General features: G+C 32.6%; 1 protein-coding gene across 2 annotated transcripts in view; it reads right to left on the bottom strand.

Annotated features, from left to right (window-relative positions):
• LOC111984752 (probable disease resistance protein At4g27220) overlaps window positions 1-23,348 on the bottom strand; it is a 28,397-nt gene extending 5,049 nt beyond the window's left edge. The window contains exons 1-6 of one of the 2 annotated variants that reach the window (XM_065763804.1): window positions 22,875-23,348; window positions 22,611-22,792; window positions 14,574-14,658; window positions 11,622-14,454; window positions 9,762-10,502; window positions 1,619-2,356 (exon numbers count right to left, since the gene is read on the bottom strand). In XM_065763804.1, the coding sequence (XP_065619876.1) occupies window positions 1,619-2,356; window positions 9,762-10,502; window positions 11,622-14,399 (4,257 nt within the window). In that variant the 5' untranslated portion in view covers window positions 14,400-14,454; window positions 14,574-14,658; window positions 22,611-22,792; window positions 22,875-23,348. The remainder of the gene's footprint in view (window positions 1-1,618; window positions 2,357-9,761; window positions 10,503-11,621; window positions 14,455-14,573; window positions 14,659-22,610; window positions 22,793-22,874) is intronic. The other variant, XM_065763805.1, reaches the window with a different exon arrangement.
• Between the last annotated feature and the right edge of the window lie 919 nt (window positions 23,349-24,267).

Below are 24,267 nucleotides of genomic sequence, written 5' to 3'. Positions count from 1 at the left end.
AAAGTAAACATATAAACTTATAGATAAAAATATTATAAGAAATAATAATTAAAGTTCACTTAACAACAATAATTAATATGTTTATTGTATTTTTATATTTTTAATCTAAGATTGAAATCTTATTCTAGTCTAATCTGAGTATATATGTGTGTTAAGTTTCTTTGTAGAGACTTGAACCTGGCTCTTACTCCCTCCTTCCAACTTCCTTCTATAATTAATATGTTCATTATATTAAGAAACAATATACCAAATGAACTTATAGTTTATCTTTTATAATCTAGCTAGTACTATGAACAAATTTGTAATAAGGAAACCATGTAGACCGCAAGATTCTTCTCCTACTCAAGATTCATTTTCTTACTGAACCCTATAGGAAAAAAAAAAATCCTAGAGCCACCACTAGTGCCTATTGCTTCCAAAATTGCTACCAGTGTTCGTTCTCATACAATCAAAATCGATGAATCTGAAGTTGCTACAAATCAGTCGTCAAAGGTGCTGAATCTAATCTTCAAGGGAATATTGCATTCGAGGATTAGAGGTTCACATTGCAGCGAATTGCTATCAAAGATGTCTGTGGATCTCAGAACTTAGTTTGATAACTATAGTTAAGTTTACAAAGAATAGAGTTATCCAGTTTGTAAACATTTATTTAATAGTAGACCTGTTCACCTCTGGATTGATAAGGTCAAGTCCTCCAAAGTTTTTCCTGTGTAATTAGTTTGTTTTATAGGTTTTTTCCTCGATCATAAAAATATCATATGTTTTTTTTTTTACTTTTCCACTCTATGCATGCTATTGATGTTTATCTTGTTTTTAAAGGCTATTCATAATAAATCTAATAATCAATTTGGCCTTAAATGTGATTAATAATCATATTTGACAGTGTTCTAAACCCAACATGTGACAAATCATATGCAAAATTATGGTTAGAATGGGTTGAGATACACATCAAAATTGTCCCCTAATTCATATGCGTCAACAACTTATTTAATAAACTGAAACAAAAAAATTTGAAACTATCAGGAGATCAGCAAAACATATTAGTCAAACCCAAAATTCTGAAATTATTTTAGAACCAAACTCGAATAAAAGTTTAGAAAATTAAACAACAATATGGAATCCGACCTACCAACCATTATTAATTTGAAAATTATCTATTGACTAGTAAAATGAAAGGCTTCTTCTCTATATAAATTATCAAACACAAAAAAGATACCCTAATTACTTTTAAAGAAGATGATTTCATATAAGGTTTTAGTCAGTTGGATATCTCAATTATGTCCTTCATTTTCCAAAAAAGAAATCTGAAAAATATCGTTAAGGTAGTCATGAACCTATCCAATGTATCTAATTTCTTATTCTAAACATTTACTTGTTAGTTCGTATAGCTTCAACACAGCTACGGTACAACTGGAAACTAGGCTCCTAATCCTACTACATTTTTTTTTTTTTTTTAAAGTTTTTTATAGATAACCTAATCGAACTATTTATATGTAGTCTCACTAGTCATTTTAGTATTTAAAAATTGTTATTAAATTTAGTTTTTTGATTATTTTATGATAATTGCACTAGCTAGTGTCATATACATGTTAACAAAGAGACAAGTACAAATCCATACCTTTTCAATTGGAAAGAGGGGTTGCTGAATCTGAACATGATGCCCCAACTCATCTCTTTCTTGGAAGCTTAACTCATTTGAAGCAATAATCTTCACTTTGTCACAATTCTTTATCCTCATCCTTTTCAACGATGGCCACTCTAAAGTGTGTTTTCCTGGATAAAAATGCTTGAGTTCAGGCAGCGATTCAAGATATAGAGAGGTTATTCGTGGGAACACAAACTTAATTGTTGTTTCCACTCCTTCTTTCAGGGCAACAATTTCCTCCAATCCACAATTGTGTATTGTTAGACGCTCAAGTTGTTTAAGACTCTTGGCCACCGAGATGGGAAAAAGACTTTTCAGAATATTACAATTAAAAACTTCAACAGTATGTAGATTTTGAAATGTCAAAATTGCTTGGAGATCCAAACTCCACACATGCTTAAGCTTCGGAAGATAGGATAACCTCAGGACTCTCAACTGAGTGGATACCGTATCACAAATTTCATCAACATTTGCCCCTCTAATTTCAAATACCTCTTCTACAGAAATGCAATTCCCTATCCCCAATTCTTCAAGATTTTGGAGTCTTCTCAACATATTAGGCGGAAAAATGTTAATTAGATTTTTACATCCTCTAACAAACAACTTTTTTAGTTTGCAAAAGGAATCTGGTGCGAGTTGATGATTGTGCCACAACATCTTCAGGTTATCCATGTCACTTATGTGTATGTACTCCAAGTTAGGAAATGCAACCTACAGTTCTCACATATTTATTGATTGAGTCAATAACATAGCCTTTATATTCCCAAATAATTGAGAAAAAGAAGATTTATGTTGGGAATAAGAAATAGAGTCAGAAATGGGAAAGGTTAAAATTAAATTGTATTCTAAAAAACCACGTGGCTAGTACAACATGGAGCAAACTAATGAAAGCATTGAGGAAAAAAGAAACAAACCACCCTTTAATTGAAGAGAAATTCTGTGGGAGTACAGAGGTTAGTTTCTTCATGTTCAATTCTTTATAAAATGTGATGGCTGTACTCTTGAAATTCAGATAACCAAAAAAATAAAAACAAAAACAATTGAATTGTTTGATTTTTAATTTTATTTTCGAGAATCAACTGAATTGCTTGATTTGCTTCTGTAAGATCTCGTGAGTTTAGGGCAAATTATTTAGGTAAGAGATTCTATATATTGTATGAACTGGCTTTAAATCACATAATGAGAAATGATTAAGCTGTCACAAATTTTTATAAAATTATTTGGGATATTGTTTAACAATTGATTATATTAGTATTAGTATAACATCTACTCTAAACAATAGTCTCTAATGCAATGAGTTCGAAATAGTTCACCTGGTATGAGTTAATTAACCTTAACTCACATGATTGAAATGCATGATTTCCCCTATACTAATTTTGTCTCCCTTTGTATATTGTATCCCTACCTAACCCATAGTAAGCTCTCAACCTTCATATGAAAAATTAATAATAATAAAATAAATATTATGTTCACAATATTTTTACAATAATTTTACAATAACAACAAAATTTATGATATATTCCAAAAAAAAATAGCGAAAAAAAATTAATAGAGAGCCATTTTAGGAGTGGTGGTGCACTTTAACCCCAAAAAAAAAATCCTTCCTCCGTTAAAAATGACTTCTTTTTCTTTTTTTTTTTTTTTGAGAACCTGAAGGAAGGGTTTTGAATTTTGATTGTACTGCACGTTAGGATAGCTGCAAAAATTCGGTGGTGTAACGTGTAACCGAAGTTTAAAAAAAAAAAAATGATTGGACGAAGGATTCGGTGGTGCACATTTAAGGGGGTGGGGTAGGGGGGTAAAAAAAAAAAAAGCAATACACACACACACACATATATATATAAAATAAAACATGATACTCGAATACAAAAATATTGTGTGCTTAATTTCGCCAAAATATGAAAATATTTGTGAATTTATCAAAGTAAAATGTTAATATTTTTAATAATTGTCCTTTCCAAAACAATTTACATTTCCTAACATCTCTTAATGACATATAATATATATACATATAACCAACAATTGGAAAAAAACCAATAAAATACTCTTAGGTTTTAGATCCCTATAAACTAGATTGTTTAACATAATTAATTAACTAAGTGAATACTTAGGTTTATTATTCAGATCTAGGTTAAAACAATAAAGTCATATCATGTAAAGCAACGGAAAATAAAGAACACAATAATATGATCACCCAGGAAAACCAAACTAGTAAAAAACTTGGAGAGAATTTAATCTAACCATCCTCAAGGTAAAGACCAAATTCATTAGAAAGAATTGAAGTTTACAATAAGACTTAGACCACTAACATCCTATTGCTACCACATGTAGAACTTATTACCACGACCCCATGATAACTCCGAGTCCATGAACTACTTCTTTCCTTGGCCTTTGCAACACAAGCACCCACACTTGTGACTTTGAGATTCCATCCAAAGGTTTATCAACACAAACTCTCCTATTTGTGACTCCAAGATCATCCTTAAAGGTTTAGGTCATCAGTACCTTTGATGACTAGAGAAGGCAGCAACTTCTACAACACTGGATCTTGAGATTCTTCAAGGAATAACACCAGTAGAAGACATAAGAGAGTTTTTCGGGTACAAAACCCTAGATACAAAGAAGGCGCACTCTTCTCTCTCTGAAAAGTCTTATAAAAATGTGTTTAGGGTTTCCATTATATACTAAGAGAAGTAGATTTGAAACTTTAATCCTTTTTGGGCTTGAACTGTTGTTCGAGCTTAATTAAAATTCNTCAGAGTTGTGCCCGTTGGCACTATGGAAGTGCCGATTGGCACTTGCCATGTGCCAATTGGCACTCCAAGAGTACCGATTGGCACTCTTAAGTGCCGAGCCCAATCTCCTTTTTTGGTTTGATCTGGACTCTTTTTTAGGGGTTTTCTGAGTTGGGAGTTGCACTTGGATGTATTTTTAACTTGTATTAATCCCTTTTATTTTGATAATCAAGTCCTTAAAATAATAATTATCTGATAGATCAATATTCTAAAAAGACGTAATTATCAACAATTCCCTTGTTATTTGATTATCAATTTTATTCCTATGCAACCAAACTTATTTTTGATAAAATCCAACAGCCAATCACATAAATTATTCAATTAATTTTAATTGTTGACCAATCAGAATTAATTTCAATTAATCACACGTGATCAGCTTCAACCACATACAATGCATGCAGGCTGTGAAAACTTGATCTTGTAATATCTTTCAATCCAATAGTCCGATTTGGGAATCGGGTATATCGTGGCGATCGTTAGAATCTCAAGATCATTTTTATGATATGTGATGAATGATTTAATGCATGAAATGCAACTATGATTTTTTGGGTACTTGAAATAGTTATTTCAGTAATCTTCCAAGATTAAATTACAAGTGCAAAATTAAGTGTCTACAATTATCTTTTTATTTTTTAATTTACTCTTTTGGGTCTTACTTTGAATTCTAAACACCCTTTTAATGGCCACATATTCACTTTATCCATTATTACTCTTAAATTGATATATGCTTAGCAATACATAAAAAATCAATATTTGACAACATGTAAAAATATAGCTAATAATTAATTAATACGCATATCCCTGTCATATTGTATCATAGTTTTTGAGGAATTATCATATTGCATCCTAGATTTTTGGAAATTTCATTGTCTTATCCCTAAACTTGTTCCTGAAATCAAACACATGCTTATTAGCCCAAACTCAATAAAAATGGGAGCTTTATACGTATCATCTTTAAATTCTATTGATGCAACCTAAAATTGAATATGCATTTTTTAATGCACAAAACTTAAGTACAAATATTTAGATGTATTATAGATTCTTCAATAATTCAACCTTATGATTTGTCAGCTAATGAGTCAGATAGTTGACTATGATTTCCCTTAATGGAATATAACATTTTGTTTTGTGTGTTACAATTTATATTATGCAGTCTTGTGATTGAATTTACTTGGGGAAGCAACACTTAAGGATATATATATGAATTTTGCCCTTCATTAATTATGTCCTAATACACCCATATCTCGTTTGTTGTAGCATAAGGTAATGAACTCAAACTAGATGTATTCAAGTTGGTTTACTATATGTGTCCATAAGTTACCTGACCAATAATGTCATCAGTGGTTTCTATTTTGGTGAATGAGAGAGCAGTCCTGCCTCAACATAAACAGCCTGGTTTCTTCATGGAAAGAAGCTTCTACAACGCAGATACTCCCTCCGTCCCATTTTTTTTGTCCTCTATTCCATTTTGAGATGTCCCAAAATATTGTCCTGTTTCTAAAAATAAAAATCATTTAATTTACTAATGTTCCTATTATATCCCTATTAATTTACTAATTTAATTTTTTAATAAATTTTTTAAGGGTAATTTTAGAAACTTATATATTTTTAAAAGGTAGACAAGACAATAAATAATGTTCCCTTAAAAAATTTGACTTTTCAAACAGGAAAAAAATGGGACAGAGGGAGTAGTAGTAGTAGTAGTAGGTGTTATGTGTAATTATATATATTACCTAAACAACAAAACTCACGAGATTTTACTAACCAAATTCAATTTCGAGAGCAATGTGTCATTTAGTTTGTTTCATTTTTCCTCAGTTCTTTCATTAGTTTGCTCCATGTTGTACTACGTCATGGTTTTTAGAATATAATTTAATTTTAACTTTTCCCATTTTGTCTCGTCTTATAACCAACTTATATCTGTTCATTCAAAAAAAAAAAAAAAAAAAAAACTTAAATCTTCTGTTTCTCAATTTTTGGTAATATAAAGGTATGTTATTGATCACTCAATAAATATGTGAGAATGTAGGTTGCATTTTCTAACTTGGAGGATATATGCTCATGACAAAGATACTGAAGATGTTGTGGCACAATCAACTCGTTCAAATTCCTTTGCAAACTAAAACAATTGCGTGTTGATGACTGTAAAATCTAATAACATTTTTCCGCCTAATATTTGGAAGACTCCAAAATCTTGAAGAATTTGGAGATAAGGATTGCAATTGTAGAAGAGGTATTTGAAGTTAGGAGGGAAAATGTGATGAAATATGTGATAGGTATCCAAAGTTAAAGTCTGATTATCAATCTTCCAATCTTAAGCATGTATGGGTCGTGCCCAGCAATTTTACATTTCAAAATCTGCATGAAGTTAAGTTTCTAACTGTAAAAGTTGAAAAGTCTTTTTCCAGTCTCGTGGCAAAAGTCTTAACAACTTGAATGGAAATACCGATTGTGGATTGGAGGAAATTGTTGCTATGGAAGAAGGATTGGAAACATGACTAAGTTTGTGTTCCCACACTCGTCTCTCTAAGCTTTTTTGTTACCTGAACTCAAAGTGTTTCTATCCAGGAAAACACACTATAGAGTGGCCCTCATAGAATTGATATATCTAAATGCGACAAAGTAAGATTTTGCTGAATGAATTAAGCTTCCATACAAACGAGTTGGGCCATATGTTCAGTCCAGCACCCCTTTTTCTGTTGAAAAGGTATGGACTTTACTTGTTTATTCGTTAATATGTATATAAGCATATAACACTTAGTGTAATTATCCAAAATTAGACTAATACTGTAACAATGTTAATCAATAGTCTAGTCACAAGAATTCCACCAAAATGTTTGAATATTTTTTTATTTTTAAACACGTTAAAATGTTTGAATTGTATAGCTTTTATACTTGATGACATTGTTCGGTTGACATTTTTTTTTCTGTTAAAATGATTTCCTATTAAATGCTTCATATAAATCTAAATGGAGCTCTGTCATATTAAAAATGATTTTTTTATTTATTCTTTTTGGGGTGCTTTTGAACTGCTCCTTTATTATTTTTTATTATTATTATTATTTTTTTTTTTATCAATTTCTTTCGGTTACTGCCTTTAATTTTTCCTACATAAATATGCTATTTTTTTTTTTTGAGAAAGATATATATTGCTTTTTGGTGAGGAGTTATGCTATACTTTCAAATATATTTTTATAATAAGTACTCCAAAGAAATTATTTCTTATATCAATTTTAAAGAATAACTATATAAATCTATTTATAAATAATTAGTGAACCATATACATATAATTAATACATTGAAATAAATATATTTATCCCATTAATAAATGTCAATTAATTAATACTTTGTTATAAATGCAATATTTTGATAAGATGCATGAAGCTAAATCAAGAGAATCTCTTTATGTTTGACCGAATGCTCTACATGGTACAATTGTAGATTAATTGCTATAATTGAGTTTTGCGCAGTTTATTGTTTAAAAAAAAAACGTATTTGATTTAAATATAAAGACTTTCTACCAATATATAAGACACTAATTTTTCTTTTCTTATACTTTGCTGAAGATTCTTGACAATCAAAGAAAACATCACCCAAAAAAAAAAAATGTTAATCAATAACATTACTTGACCTTATATAAATTTAAGAAATTTTTTATGATGCTCCCATTCACTGGGCTACCTCGGTTAATCAAGCCTCCAATAAGTCACTCTTCCTTGACTTGTTATAACCTTCTACAGTTCTACTCTTTCTTGGTCCTCCATGTATCAATTCCTAATGATTTTCTATGCCTAAGAATATTCCCAGCTCTCACTAACGAATTTTGCTTAAAAACATATATACTCAAACAATTATTCTAACAAAAACAAACCACAACTATCAAAAAGAAATCTAATATACAGCAACTTGGTAGATGCATGGTGGTGACATATGGGTTAAGAGTGACCGACTCAAGAATCAAGACTATCACTTTGTATAATAGAATCTCTCTCATCCATTAACAAAATTTATCAAACTCGTCAGTTTTCTTGCAAAAAGAAAAAGAATTGCTACACTGAGGTCAAGATCATGGTGACATATGGGTTAAGACTTAAGAGTGAGTGACTCAAGAATCAAGATTATCACTCTTGTATGATCATATTTAGGACGAGTGAATCTCAAAAATGCTGTAAAATACAGTATCGACCTCATTTCTATGCTCGTTCTACGAACGGTATGATTTAACCTTAACTCACATGATTGAACTGCATGATTCTCCCTATGCTAACTTCGTCTTCCTTTGTACATCCCTAACTAACCATATATATATAGTGAGCTCTCAATCTTCATATCTCTCAATCACAAACAATTAACAACTGTAATATGACAATTGCAGAGAATCCAAAAAAAGAGAGTTGAAATACTATATCACACCTAAAATAATTGGAAAATCGCAATGTATATGATAATGATAAGATTCCAACACCCAGAAGGAAAGAAAAAGAGGAATTATTGGCTCTGAAGTGATGTGTTTGAGGAATCCTAGGGAAAAAGAGGAGGAAGTCATAAAATTTGGAAAATTATGGGATGTAGCTATGTAATTATTTTAAACCGTGCGTCAATGCTATATATTGGAGATGTGAAAAAATAGAGGGAAGGTGAGAAACTGAAAGGTTCAAGATTACAAAGAGACGGAGGAAGCAAGATTGCAAAACAGAGGCAGAAGAATATACATAGACAAAAGATTGAAAAGTATAATGTTTTGTAAAATTTAGGGATAAAAAAAAATTGTAAAAATATAGGGACAAAAATGATATATTTTTTTTAATCATATGAAGGAAGGTTTTTTTTTTTTTTTATATATATATTTTTGATGGGAATATGAAGGAAGGATTTTGGTTGTAGTAAGTTAGGATAGTTTTAAAAATATAAAATCAAAGTTAAAAAGAAATAATTGGACTAAGGACTCGGTGGTGCACAATTAAGGGGAAAAAAGTATATTTCAGGCAGGAAGAATTAAAGGCACGTAACCGAAAGATATTGGTGAAAAAAAAAAAAAATTGGAGCAGTACAAAAGCACCCCCCCAAAAAAAAAAAAAAACATTTTTACTATCTTCATTCAGTTTCGTAGAGGTTAAACGACAGAGCTCCATTTAGATTTGTATGGAGCATTAAGTGGAAATCATTTTCCCATTAAAAAATAATAATAATAATAAAAAAATTGGAAATCATTTTAACGGAAAAAAAAAATTGTCAACCGAACAATGTCCATCAAGTATAAAAGCTATACAATGCAAACATTTTATATCCATGTCAACAAAGAAACAAGTACAAGTCCATACCTTTTCAATCTGGAAAAAGAAGGGCTGCTGGATCGGAACATCATGGCCCAACCCATCTGTATTTGGGAAGCTTAATTCATTCAAAGCAACAATCTTCACTTTGTCGCATTTGAGTATCATCAACTGTTTCAATGATGGCCACTCTATAGTGTGTTTTCCTGGATAGAAACACTTGAGGTCAGGCATCAATTCAAGACTTAGAGAGACGAGTTGTGGGAACACAAACTTAGTCATTGTTTCCAATCCTTCTTCCATAGCAACAATTTCCTCCAATCCACAATCGTGTATTTTTAGCTTCTTTAGTTGTTTAAGACTTTTGGCCACGGAAGCTGGAAAGAGACTTTTCATACTTTTACAGTTAGAAACTTCAACTTCATGCAGACTTTGAAATGTTAAAATTGCTTGGGCACCCAAAGACCATACATGCTTAAGATTAGGTAGATTGATTAACTTCAAGACTTTGAACTGCGTGGATACCACCATATCACATATTTCATCACCATTTTTCCCTTGAACTTCAAATACCTCTTCTACTAAATTGCAATTTCTTATCTGCAAATCTTCAAGATTCTGGAGTCTTCTCAAGATATTAGGCTGAAAAATGTTTATTAGATTTTCACAGTCATCAACACGCAATTGTTTTAGCTTGCAAAAAGAATCTGCATCGAGTTGATTGTGCCACAACATCTTCAGCTTATATATGGCATCGATGTGTAGATTCTCCAAGTTAGAAAATGCAACCTACAATTCTCACATATTTATTGAGTGAATCAATAACATACCTTTATATTACCCAAAGAAGAAGAAGATTTATGTTGAGAATAAGACATAGAGACAAACATGAGAAAAGTTAATTAAATTTATTCCAAAAACCCATGAAGCAAGTAGAACATGGAAGAAACTAATAAAAGAAAGGGGGAAAAGGAAAACAACCAGCCTTTTAACGAAGAGAGATTTGAGTGGCAGACATTAGGTTCATTTCTTCAAGTTCTTTCTAAAATGTGATGTCTATGCTCACAAAATTTAGATAACAATATTGCTTCGAGAATTTTTTTTTTTTTTTTTAAATCAATTGAATTTCTTTAAGTAAAATCTCGCTTTGGGGCAAATTATTTAGCTCAGAGATTCTAAAGAGTAAAGACCAATTTTGGTGTTTCCCAAACGATGATTAGTAGTGTGCCACATTGCTACCCCACTAGCACAAACCCATTGCACTCAATTTTAATGTCTGCACTCATACCTAAACCACTTTAGCAACAATTTTTCTCTTCCCGACCCAACCCAATTTTTTTTTTTTTTTTAAAACCAGAATGAGAGCTGAAAATGGGGGTAGTTTCAGTTTTGTTGAAGCTTAAAATGGCAATAAAAATATATATACAATTTCCCTCTAGATTTCTATGGTTAACAAACTTAGTTTGGACCTTAACATTGGTAATTTAAACATTTTAATTATATTACAAATGATCAAATAAGTTAAGTAAGGAAATAAAAAGGACATGATTGAAGTAATTTGACATGCACAGAGAAAATCAATTGTTGACTAATAAGAAGATTGGTGTGATATGTTTTTGTCTAACATATTCCCTCATAAGGAAATTTCATAAGCAAATTACGTCAATCTAGTAATTTGTGGGAAGTAAATGACATTAATAGAATCAATACTTTCCATCAAAATGAAAGTCATAATCATGATATATAAGGGATTTGACTTTGCAATAATGAATAACTAGCAAGTAATTTCCATACAAGTGACAGTCAAATTCATGCTCAACTTTTAGTATAATGCTCAACTCTAAAATATGTACGTGTGAAGGTTATCACAATCGGTAGAGGATATTAAATCATAAGTCATAACAATACCTTTTTGTTGAAAAGTGGTTGAGAATCAACATTAGAACAAAAGCCCATTAAATTTGGTAATCTTTTCAGATTTAAAGAACGCAATTGAGGGAAGTCAATTGTATCCGTAATGATGTCATCATTGACCTGTATCCCATGTTTTCTTTCCTCTACAACAATTGCACTCATTACCTTGCAATCCTCAATCTCTATTTCTTGGAGTTGCGAAAAGCACCTGAGCAAGGTTGAGGAGAAGACAAATACCAAATTATCACATTTTCTTATTTCTAACTTTCTCAAGCTGCGGAAAGACCCCATTGCAAGTTGGTTATGGCATATCTTTTCCAAATTGATCATATTGACTAGAGAAAGCAACTCTAAAACAGGAAAGGCAACACATTGAAACCATATCGAATCAATGATGTATTGAATCTCAACACTGTTTTGAACATAAAGATGCTTCAATCGTGGAAAACCTTCCTTATCAACTTCATAAAGAATATTTTTAATACCCTTCCCAAGAGCCAAAGTGAGATATTCGCAACCTTTCAATAAAATTTTAACTCCATCCTCTTCTTGAAAGCTTCTATCAAGGTCAATTTTCAACGTCCTTGAGATTTCAAACTCAACACGACTATGATAATCCCAATCCCAATTAGGGCCTATTAATATTTCATATCTTACCAACTTATCAAAAAGTAAGGCATTTGGTAGAATATTGGGATTCGGAATATGTATACATAATGTGGTCAAGTGTAATAAATGATCTAACTTTGAGACTCTAGCATTGCTTCTTTCTGTAATTTCTCCACCAACCTGCCATTGATTGAAGCTCCGATTCATGTGTATTTCTTCTAAATTTTTTAAACTTGATAATACATTTGATGGAATGGCTTCAAGTTCAGTGCACCTTCTCAAATCCAACAATTGAAGGTGAGTCAATTGCCTTATTCCTGTGGGTAACTGCTTAATCTTGGAATCAACTAGGACAAGAGCTTTCAAATTCTTCAATTCTCCAATCAAAGCCAAGTCTTCTGACTCTGACTCACACTCAAGCAAAGCCAATGTCTGGAGGGTCTGAAGAAGTGAAAGGGATGAAGGAAGTGGGAGACTTGGTCCCATCAAAACTAAAACTTTTAGATTTTTTGCCCCTTCAAAAATGTGATTAGGAATCTGCAAAGAATTTTCTTCATCACCCAAAATAATGAAGTTAAGTTGCGGACATTCCAACCTTTGAGGAAGCTCACTAAACTTGGCTTCAAAAAGTGCGATTCCAATGGAGTCTTTCATTTTTTTCATATTGGACCATTTTTCCGAATCATCTGAACTTCTTATGGTTAACATTTTCTTTTCTTTGTCTGCAATATGTATGGCAACATCACGAATGACGTCATGCATTTTAAATGTACCCCTCCTATAACCTTCTAACAGCAAGCAAGAATCTTTTAGAATTTCGACTAACGTGTGGACCCTATTCCTTACTTCTTCCATTTTATAAATATCTTCAAAGAAGTCCAAACCCACCAAATATCTCCATAAGAGATCTATTTGTATGTCCATATCTTCTTCAAATGAACTGCAGAACAGGAATAAAGATTGCGCTTCCTTACTTAAAAAATTGTAACTAAACTTTATACTCGTGTAGACCTTCTCATGCATCCCTTTGATCTGTGTTGGATTTGCCCTTTTTAACTGTTGCAAGGCATCCTTCCATACATTTGGGTTCTTTTGATTTTTCAATGTATTCGCAACTGTTGTAATTGCAATCGGTAAGCCTGCACATTCTTCGACAACCCCAACCATGGTAGATTGGAAATTCAAGGTTTCAGCAAAATCACCCACTATCTTTACAAACAAGAATATGGCTTCTTCGTTTGATAGAATGTCAACATGGAATATCTTTTCAGCATCCATATCCTTGTCTAATACATCTCGAAATCTAGATGTTAGCAATAGTTTGCTTCCTTTGCTATTGTCCCCGAAAGAAATTCCAAGAGCGTCCAAGTCAATCTTGTTCCAAATATCATCTACAATTAAAAGGATCTTCTCTTTCTTCAACCGCTCACATAGCAAATGTGCTTTTTGAAAATCAGTGTCCTCATCTTCAAACTTCAACACTAATTCTTTTGCAATTTCTTTCTGAATCTGTTTCAAGTTTGGAGTTTGGGATACAACTACTGTAACAATCCTTTCAAATAACTTGTCTTCCATGGCTTGTGTTGCAATTTTTCCAACAAGCATGGTCTTGCCCAAGCCGCCCATCCCACAAACCCCAATGGCAAGAATATTATCATCTTTTAGAGCCTTCATAACTCCGTCAAAAATTGATTTTCTTGATTCAAAGTCCTCATAACCTTTAGTAGAAATAGTAGTACCCCCTTCTATAGGGACACGGTGGCCTACAGTATGGAACGTGTCCGCCTCATCCTTGAGTTCCTTGACGTCCAATCCCATCTTGTGTGCTTTTTTTCCAATCTGATAACGGGCCTTCAAATTAAAACACATAAACTTTGCTTGGCCTTCCTTTTCAACAAATTCTTCTACCTCTGCAGTGATCCCCTGAACTCGTGTCTGCCACCTTTGGACGTTAGCTTCAATTTCTTCTACATTGTAACTAGCAGCTTGAACCTTACGCTGCACGCTATCTCTAGCATCTTTGAGATCGTCAACTTTGTTATTTAGATTGTCAACATTTTTTTTGTAGCGAATCAGATAGCCCATCTGACGTCCGACTACTGCAATTGTGTAACCCACAGTTTTTTCAACGAATACTTTCACGGTCTCCGTAAGAAACTCCATCTTTTGCTTCTTTTTGGGTTGGGCTGCTATCTTGAGAGTATAGGTAAATGAAGGCCTATAAAAAACAATGACAACAACGAAAGTGTTAACAAATTTTGTTAATTTTTTTTTTTAGAGGAAAAGCGTAATCAAATTGAAGGACAAAAGAAGCCAATGTAAATGACATTAACATACCTCTATGTTTGGAATGTTACTGAAGATAATGGTCTCCTACCGTCTTCACGCGTGCTGTTAGTGCGATACGCAAGAAAGCTGAAAGCTGACAACATTTACAGTTTTACAGCTGGTTAGACCACTTACAGTAAAAATTGTAAATTTTTACATTTAACAATTCAAAAATTTATTTTATTTATTTTAATAATACACTTTACAATATATCTTGCATCAACAATTTTATCTTTTTAAGTTACGTAAAAAACTATTTTTTTTTATTCATTTCTCTCTCTCTCTTTTTTTTTTTTTTTTTTTTTTAAATTATTCATATCCTAAACCCACAGCCCCACCTCCACAAACCCATAACCAAACACCACCACACTCCGACCGGCCATCCTCCACAAACCCACAACCAAACACTGCCACGCTCCGATCGACCATCCTTCACAAACCCACAATCCCACACTCACCACCTCCACAAACCCATAACCCCACCTCCATAATCCTAAACCCACAGCCCCACCTCCACAAACCCATAACCAAACACCATCACACTTCGACCGGCCATCCTCCACAAACCCACAACCACACACTCACCACCTCCACAACCCCACCTCCATAATCCCAAAGCCTCAGCCCCACCTCCACAAACCCACAACCAGCCACCACCACGATCCGACTGGCCATCCTCCACAAACCCACAGCCAACCACCACCATACTCCGACCAGCCCCACCTCTTTTGATTTTTGCTCAGACCCAAACCCAAAATCTCAAGGTTTACTCTAACCCACAGTTCATTTTCTTTTGATTTTTGCTCAAACCCAAACCCAAAATCTCAAAGTTTTTCTCTTGGGGTGAAAGAAGAAAGTGAAAGAAAGCCAAAGGCCGGTGAAAGATGAAGAGAGAAAGAAGAAAATGAGAACGGTGAGAGAAAAAGAAAGAAGAAAAGAGAGAAGAAGTGAGAGAGAGAAGTATTAAAATATTGTTATTATTAAGTGTTGAGCTACAGTAAGCTGTTATTTATACCAGCCTATTGTAGTTCAGTTGATGAAATTTTTTATTATAGCAACCTTGTTGTAGTGTGTTTTTTGTGAAATAAGTTGCTAAAATCAATTTCTTATACCTTCTTTATCGGAATTCTCTTGGAGAATTATTTTGGGTAATAGTAATAATGCAGCAGATTGTGATAAGCTGTGAACCAATTGACTGTTGTCCCTTTTTTTCTAATTTTATTATTAAAAAAAATAGATTATTGCCCATAAGCTGGTAGGAAGAAGGCATCTACTTTGTTTTTCTGTTTTTTAATTCTAAAGTTGCAGCTTACAACAGTGAGAGTCTGAGAGATATAAGGCTTTTAGCTACATATTGTTCAAAATCTAATATAGCCCTAGGAAGTATGGGTGCAGCTGCAGGGCCACCAAACTTGCACGGACGAGCTATGCGGCAGTTGACGCCACTACACGCGCGTCAGTGGTGTGTCCTTTTTTGTTTGCAGATTCACGCCGACTTGGGCCAATTTAGGCCGAATCGAGTTGTATTGGCCGAAACAGGCCAAATCAGGTCGAAACCGGCTTTGAATTAGGTTGAAATTCTAGTAAAAAAAAAAATACAAAACGTTTTGAACTTTGAAGCAACTTCAAACCAAAAAAAAAAACAACCTTATCCCTCTCAAATGACAGAGCTCTCTGCCTTTCTCGTTCTCTCACTCTCCGTCTTTCCTCTCTCACTCCCTAACCCACGGCCACTCACTCAGAATCCCTCCTTTGCCTCATTGCCTAAGCTCACTCTTCATCTCTCAATCTCAATCTCGGCCTCAAGTTCACTAATCCAAGTCCCAAGCTCACTCAAGTATTTTGCTTTCATTCTTACCCTTCATTATACTCTCACATGCTCTATTGCTCATTCTATATGTATCTCAATATGTATCTGTTATCTGATTTTTTTTTTAATTTTTTATATAAGCTGTAATGTTGAGACTTTAGTTGATTACTTGATTTTTTATTTAGTTATTATATATTTGTCAAATTATTTGTAGGTAAAACAACTTAAATTGAAATTATTGAATTTTCAATTGATGAAGCTACTAGCACAGAACCTTCATCAGATGAAGGCCTTCTTTGGAAGTATGTAACTAAATTGGAAAAACCTGCTGGTTCTACTTCCAAATCAGGTGAAAACACACATTTTAAGTGCAACTATTGTGATGGAACTTTTGTGGGACCCTATTCTAGGGCTAAGGCTCATTTATTAAAAATTAGTGGTAAAGGTATTAAAGCATGTATGAAAGTGACACTGGGCCATAGATTGTAAATGCAGAGAGTGCATGATTAGGTTGAGAATGATAAGTTAAAGCGAGAACACAGAAGTTGAATTCCCTTACCCCCACCTCTCCCTAGGCTTATTCCCTCATTCTAGGGACAAGAAGGAAGTGGTAGTACAGATGCAGTGGTTGATGGTAAGAAGAGGAATGTGATTGCAAATTCTCCTTTGGAGAGATCATTCCAGAATAGTGCTAGAGTTGAATTGAATAGTAGAATTGCTAGGATGTTTTATATCGGTGGGCTTCCATTTCACTTTCCAAGGAACCCAAATTATCGTATTTCCTATGCATATGCTGCTACCCATAACAATTCGAGTTATGTTCCTCTTGGATACAATGCCTTGAAAACAACACTTTTGTAAAAAGAAAGAGCAAATGTTGAAAGACTTTTGAAACCAATTAAGGACTCTTGGCTTGCAAATGGTGTAAGCATAGTTTCTAGTGGATAGTCAGGTCCACAAAGGAGGCCTCTTATTAATATAATGGCTGAATCAGATGGGGGTCCAATGGTTATAAAGGCAATTGATGGGTCAAGTGAGTACAAAGACAAACATTTTATTGCTAAGTTGTTGAATGATGCTATAAAAGAGATTGGATATGAAAAAGTTGTCCGAGTCATCACTAATAATGCTAATGCGATGAAGGCTACTGGAGCTCTTATTGAAGGTGAGTATCCCAAAATATTTTGGACAACATGTGTTGTCCACACTCTTAATCTAGCTTTGAAGAATATTTGTTTAGCAAAAAACATTGAAAAGAATGAAGTTACATATGAGGAACGTAGTTGGATTATATGTATAGCTGATGATGCATCCTTCATACGTGTTTTTATCATGAACCATTCAATGAGGTTGGCAATGTTTAATGAATTTTGTCCATTAAAACTGCTCCAAGTTGCTGATGCTAGATTTGCTTCGGTTATTGTCATGCTAAAAAGGTTGAAGTTGATAAAAAAAATGTCTTCAAGCTATGGCTATTAGTGACCAATAGGCTTCTTATAGGGAGGATGATGTTGGAAAAGCTCAAAAAGTGAAAGATTTGATTTTAAGTGATCATCGATGTGATGTTGTTGATTGTATCATTGAATTCACAACACCCGTTTATGATATGCTACGAAAATTTCTGTAGAAAGGAGTAAGAGTTTGAAGCGATTCTTTGAAGACGAGAATGATTTAAGGATGGTGAAAATTGAGTTTGATACATTTTCAGGAGGGAGGTTTCCTACCTTTAAACTTCTTGGACAACTTTGTTTATCCTCATGTGCTGAGAGGAATTGGAGCACATACAAATTCATTCATTCCTAAAAAGGAAATAAAATGGCTCCTGCATATGCTAAGGATTTGGTATATGTGTATTCTAATCTTCAACTCTTGTCAAGGCACCATGAGGAGTACATAAATGCAGCAACAAAGATGTGGGATATTGCAAGAGACTCTTGGAATGAGACTGACATACATGGAGGAGCTAGAATTATTGAAAATGCTACCCTTACACTTGATGAACTAGAATTGGAGGCCATGGTTATTGGGAATGCTAGCACTAGTGTTACTACTAGTGAAATTGAAGTTCAAAATGAAACTATTGATCTTGAAAAAGATGATGACATTTGTATTTGATTATCTTGAACACTTATCTTTTATTTTGTTTTAGTTTCAAACTTGTGGGTTGTATTATAATTTTCGAACATCATGGAGTGTTTTAGTTTCAAACTTGTGGGTTGCCTTCTAATTTATGAACGTCATGTTTTAATTATTATTTACTATTGCTTTTAAATTGGTATGTGTTTACAATTATATGAAAAAAGTATGCTTAGCAAAATATAGAAAATATAAATAAAAATATTTTTAATAATTTTTAAAAAAACATATTCCGCCGCACCCACATTTTACTTTTTCAAAAATTACCGAGTCACCACACCATACTCGCACCCGCACCCGAACCCGAATCCCCATAGATATAGCCTCTTTTTTTAGGGAGGCTAATTATTAGCTAATATGGAATCTAAAGTACTGTGGTGGCATTATTTTTCTTAGTTTGAAATACTTTTGATCATATATCCTTTATCCAATCCATCGTATTACAGAAGTTGGTCTAAAAATAACAAGAAGTGTGAAAATAATAATTCGCAAAATCAAATTTAATAGGATTTTTTTTTTTTTTTGGGGGGGATAAATATAATATCAAATCTAATAGGAAATTACGCTGTTGACAAGTAAATTCTCATGCCGTTTGATGTCCTGACTCCTATTTTTACAGGGTTGGCTCAATATTTTGTGGGACCTCATGGAAAATTTTAAATGGTACCATTTTATAATTATCTAGATATTAATTAAAAAAAATATTTAACTTACTTTTTTCTTCAACGTTTTTTTTTTGTAATTCTTCAACATTAATCATAGTCTGAGAATTCCAAAGGTCACATGGCAATGGCATCCGACAGGAGTAATTTCCCTTTTGCCCTAAAGTGTATTGCTTTAGATTGCTCGTTAAATTATTGCTTTCTTGGTTTGTTCCCTCAATGCTCTCACTAGATTGCTAGTCTGTTTTATTGTCTATTTTTAGTTCTTTTGGTAATATGATTTTTGCTCAATTATTTTATGTGATGATTTTTTTGTTATCTACATTCTATTTTGGGTTTTCATTATGTTGGTGTATATTTTGGTTCTTGAGTAGCGTTCGTGATGTTATGTTCTTTTGCAGTATATTAAATTTCTTTTCTTTTCTTATCTATTTTTTTAATGACAAGTTTCATTTTATGACGGTGTCTAACCTATGAAGAGGGTGATCGCCTCATCAATCAGAAAAGGGAAATTCTTTGTTTTTATGCAGATCCATTCTGTTCATCAAAGGCTATGCCCTTTTTTGGATCGACATATTGTTACTATTTTCTTTTTAAAAAGTGTGTACAAGAAAAGTAGAAAACATATTTGTTACTTGGGACGTGATCAAGTCCATTTTTGTACAAGAAATAGCTAAATCTTTGAGTATTCCAGAAGCTAGAACTACTTTTAATCTAATAACTCAACATAATTTTTTTTCCAACTTGGCCCTTAGAGCATTCACATCCGGACTTGTAAATGGCAAATTAAGGTATATTTTAGCATCAAAGTACAAATAACATGCATTTACCCGGTCTTCTAATTGCAAAAATTTTTGCAATAGTGCTATAGTACCGTCTTATATGTATGACGGTACTGTAGCAATTTGTAAAACTTGAACCACATATTTTATAAATTTCTCCTCTCTCTCTCTTTGAAATCTGAATCACTTTTCTCTATTCTCAAGCCAACCTCCCTCCCTTTCTCTCCCAACGCACTTTGTCTCTGTCTCACTCTCTCCTTCCTCTCTCTTATATCAGCATGGAGATCGGCAATATTCATTATTTTGGCAGCCAAACGAAGAAACACATGTGGGCGATTCTTTTTTTTGGAAATCGAGTATCATCAAGCGTGGCTAAATGGTGTAATTTTGGGTTGATCGACAACGTCAACTAGTGGTAGCAATTGAAGAATGATGTATATTTTTTAAATAAAAAAATTGATTAATTTCTTTTTATCTTTCTTTTCTTTTTCTTTTTGGTTTCGGTGTTGTGCGTGGTGGCTGATGTGGGTTGAGATCGGTGGTTTGGCTTGCTGGCAGTGTGTTTGCGGTGGAGATTGGTGGTGGAGATTTTAGTGGGTTTGATCTATTGTAATTTTTTTTTCTATGGGTTTGATTCTTGGATGGGTTTTGGTATGGGTTTTTTCTATGGGTTTGATTACTGGAGATTATAGCGGGTTTTGATTCATGTAGTGGTGAGTTTTGGTCCTGGTGTGGTATTTGGCTTGGTGGCAATGGGTTGTGTTGTGTTTGGATTGGTGGTGGTGGTAGTGGGTTATGTTGGTAATTTGTTGGGTTGATTTGGGTGATGCAGCAGTGGTGGGGTGATGGGTTTGAGTGGTGGTTGTGTTGTTGATGATGGTAGTGGCAGGTGGTGGTGGTGTTGTTGATGGTTGGCAGGTGGTGGGGTGGTTAGGTTTGAAGGGTGGTTTTGTTGGGTTTTGGGTTTGTTCCCGGTGGTGAGATTGAGATTAAGAGAGCGAGAGAGAGAGAGAGAGAGATAGAGACAGAAATTAGAGAAAGGAGAGAGATGAATTTGGGTTATATATTTTATTGAATAGATATATTATTTTAATGTATTGTATAGAAAAATAAAAGTTAAGATATTAAATGTAATATAAAATGGTACGGTATAATTGATAAAGTAATTTTTGAAATAGTAAAATAAAATAGTTTAAAAATAACGGATTTGAATGCTCTTATGTAATATATTATGTCGTCACCTCTAAAAAAAAGCTTTTTCATCTTCCAACGGTTGTCATTCAAAATCAATTTAGATGGAAGAATGTCTTCAAGGGTTTGATCCAGTTAAAAAATGACATTAATTAATTAACCATTTCTGCTGTTCTTTAAGATTTTGTCATTGGGACTTCCTTCTTTATCTTATTTCTATAATTTAAGAAAGTAAAATGTCATAAAAAGCGAACCTATTCTTAAAAATTTATCGTAGGGTAAGTCATTTATACTTTAAATCCAAAACTTAAATCAATAACAAAACTTAGGCTTAATGGTATTATATATTTTCTTTATTACTACTACACTTGATCTTAGCCAAAAGGCCGAGAAAGGTTTTCTTTATCACTACAAATGCCAGCTAACAATATATTTCGTGAAAGAATTTTTACTCATATGACAAGAAGTTTGAAATTAAATAGAACAACTTAAGAACATTGGATTGTATTTTATTTAGTGAAATTATTTTTTATGTGCTCATAAGAAAGAATTGGATGTGTCACAAACATTCATGAATAATTATCAAATAGTGTTAAGGTCTTAAAATTGTGTACACTAGTCATGGATTTGATTAAAATCTTTTGGTTTGGATGATGAATTTAATTGAAAAGATATTAACAATTGCTTTTTTGTTTCAATTTTTAAAAGAATTTGGTTATTATATTTTCTATAAAGAATTTGACGTGTATTGTTCGATGCTTTTGCATTTTTTTTTTCTCCATTCCAAGTCAAATATTAAATTTTTAGTTGTAATGAATAATAGAGCTATAAAAGACTTTTATATTATTTAAAACAAAAAATTTGTTAATAATATATACCCGCAATGCGTGAGCTATGCCTAATTTTATATGTTTTATTGCTTAGTAGAACTGCTGGTTTCTCTCATGGGAGAACCCGAATTAAAATTCTTCTCTTCCCTCTCTTTGAGAGAAAGAGAAAGAAAAAGAAAAAGAAAAAGAAAAAGAAAATGATGTTTAATAGGAGAATTTGCAAGATTTTAAAAATTATTTGTTCCTTATTTTGTTCATGCTTACAAACTTTTTCTTTATTTGAAATACGTAGTTAAATAATTAAATTTACTATATTTTAATAATTTAAATTTTTGAAAAAATTGGTAATTTAACACTTTTCTTAATCCCTATACAAACTTTTTCTTTATTTGAAATATGTAGTTAAATAATTAATTTACTATATTTTAATAATTTAAAATTTTGAAAAAATTGGTAATGTAACACTTTTCTTAATCCCTATCTCCCATTTTGCCATTTTTATATTATAAATTTTTATTTTAAGGGCAGCTATTAGATCCATAATTAAGCACCAAATTAGTAACAGAGTAAAGTGATTACAACAGTAAAGAACCATGTCAAAGGATGAATGAGATAAAAAGAAATAAGAAGGTTACCGAATCAGAGCCGCAGGTTGTTTTAGACTCGGACAGTCACTATGCTGAGTTTCAGAAAACGGGAAACAGTAGATGACATCTTGTTCTTTCCTTCCTTTCTTCCTTCTTTCGTTCTTTCTTAATTTCCTTTCCTTCTTCTTTTTCCTTCCTTGCTTGTCTTGACAAATGATAAGTAGAACAAACTAAAATGAAAATTAAAAAAGAAAAAGTAAGTCAGGTAACAAACCGCAACAAAAATCAAATTGAGGAACTAAAAGGAAGTACCTCTCTTATTTTAGCAGATCAAGGATAGTGGCTATAGTAAATGAGAGCAGCGGTGACGATTAAGCTAGCTGGACTTTTCTTCTTGTTTTGAGAAGTGAAGCAAAGTAAAATTAAAACGATGGGATGAGGATGATAACACAAAAAACTGCAACGATGATTAAGGTAAAAAGTCGGAAAGATCTCACTCTTTACTATAAATTTTTTTTTTTTTTTTTTAAGAACTAGAGCAAAGTAAAACCAAACTAAGAGGATGACTGCAACGAAAATTAATGGCGTAAAGTAGAGAGTATCAAACTCTTTTTTTTTTTTTTTTTGAAAAGTGGAGCAAAATAAAACCAAAGTGAGAGGGTAAAGATTGACGAAACAAAAGATGCTGCGAAAATGATTTCAGAGGAAAAGAGAAATGAAGGAAAGTAGAATAGGAAAAGTTTTTTAATGGACCTCAACAGAAGAGAGTTTCTTTTCAATTATTATTGTTTTGCTTTTTGAAAAGAGAAATGATATGTCTATAACATTTTTACAATATTTTTACAACAAATTTTAAGTGGCAGATTGTTACTGGTTGTTATTGTTGGGACAAAAAAGTAATCTTAGTATTAGTTTCAAATTTGAACCAATAATAATTAACCACCTGTAATTTGTTGTAAAAATATTGTAAAATTATTGTAGACATAGCATATCTCGAAAAGAAAATTCTAAATCCACAACTTGGAATGAATCTTTTAAATTATTAGATAGTGGCAGGCAGCATTATTGTGTTGATTAAAGTACTTTGTTTTTTTCTCCCTGACTTTTTCTCTTCCTTCCCGTTGTTTTTCTTGAACATATTTTTATTGAATAGTGCCAAATATCAGAACTAAAACATCTGCGTCCACATGCTTTGTGGTTTAAGATGTAAATTTTGAAAGTTGTAGGGGCTGAAAAATATTTGCTATGGTGTGATTGGGGTGTGTCTTTGATAGGTCATATTGTTTTACAGCTCATGCTTTGTCTTCACTTTTATTGTTTTCATCGCCCTTTGTCAGACGTTGTTTGATTCCTTAATTTTCATTTGTCCTTCTTTTTTTTTTCCTTTTTCTTTTTTGAATGTTTTTGGAATGTACGTGTCCTTAATTTTATTTTATATTTTATAAATATGCTTGTTTTTAAAAACGTCCCACCTTATCATTTAGCCTTCAGACTAATATTAAATGTTTTAATTAGGAGTACATCACTGCTAATGTATAGCCCCACTCACATGAAGGCTGGTTTAAGGTAAATAATGGATGGGGGCTATATTTTCTGATATTCAAAGAGTTAGGGTCTGTTGGGATGAGGAGATGAAAATTTGGAAGGGTAGAAAATAGTTAGAATGATGGAAAAGTAGAGAGATAAAAAAAAAAAAATTTGTTTG

The sequence above is a fragment of the Quercus suber genome, unplaced genomic scaffold (assembly GCF_002906115.3).
Source record: "Quercus suber isolate HL8 unplaced genomic scaffold, Cork oak 2.0 scaffold_525, whole genome shotgun sequence".
NCBI lineage: Eukaryota > Viridiplantae > Streptophyta > Magnoliopsida > Fagales > Fagaceae > Quercus > Quercus suber.
The sequence above is the reverse complement of the archived record's forward strand: the minus strand, read 5'-3'. Positions and strand labels throughout refer to the sequence as shown.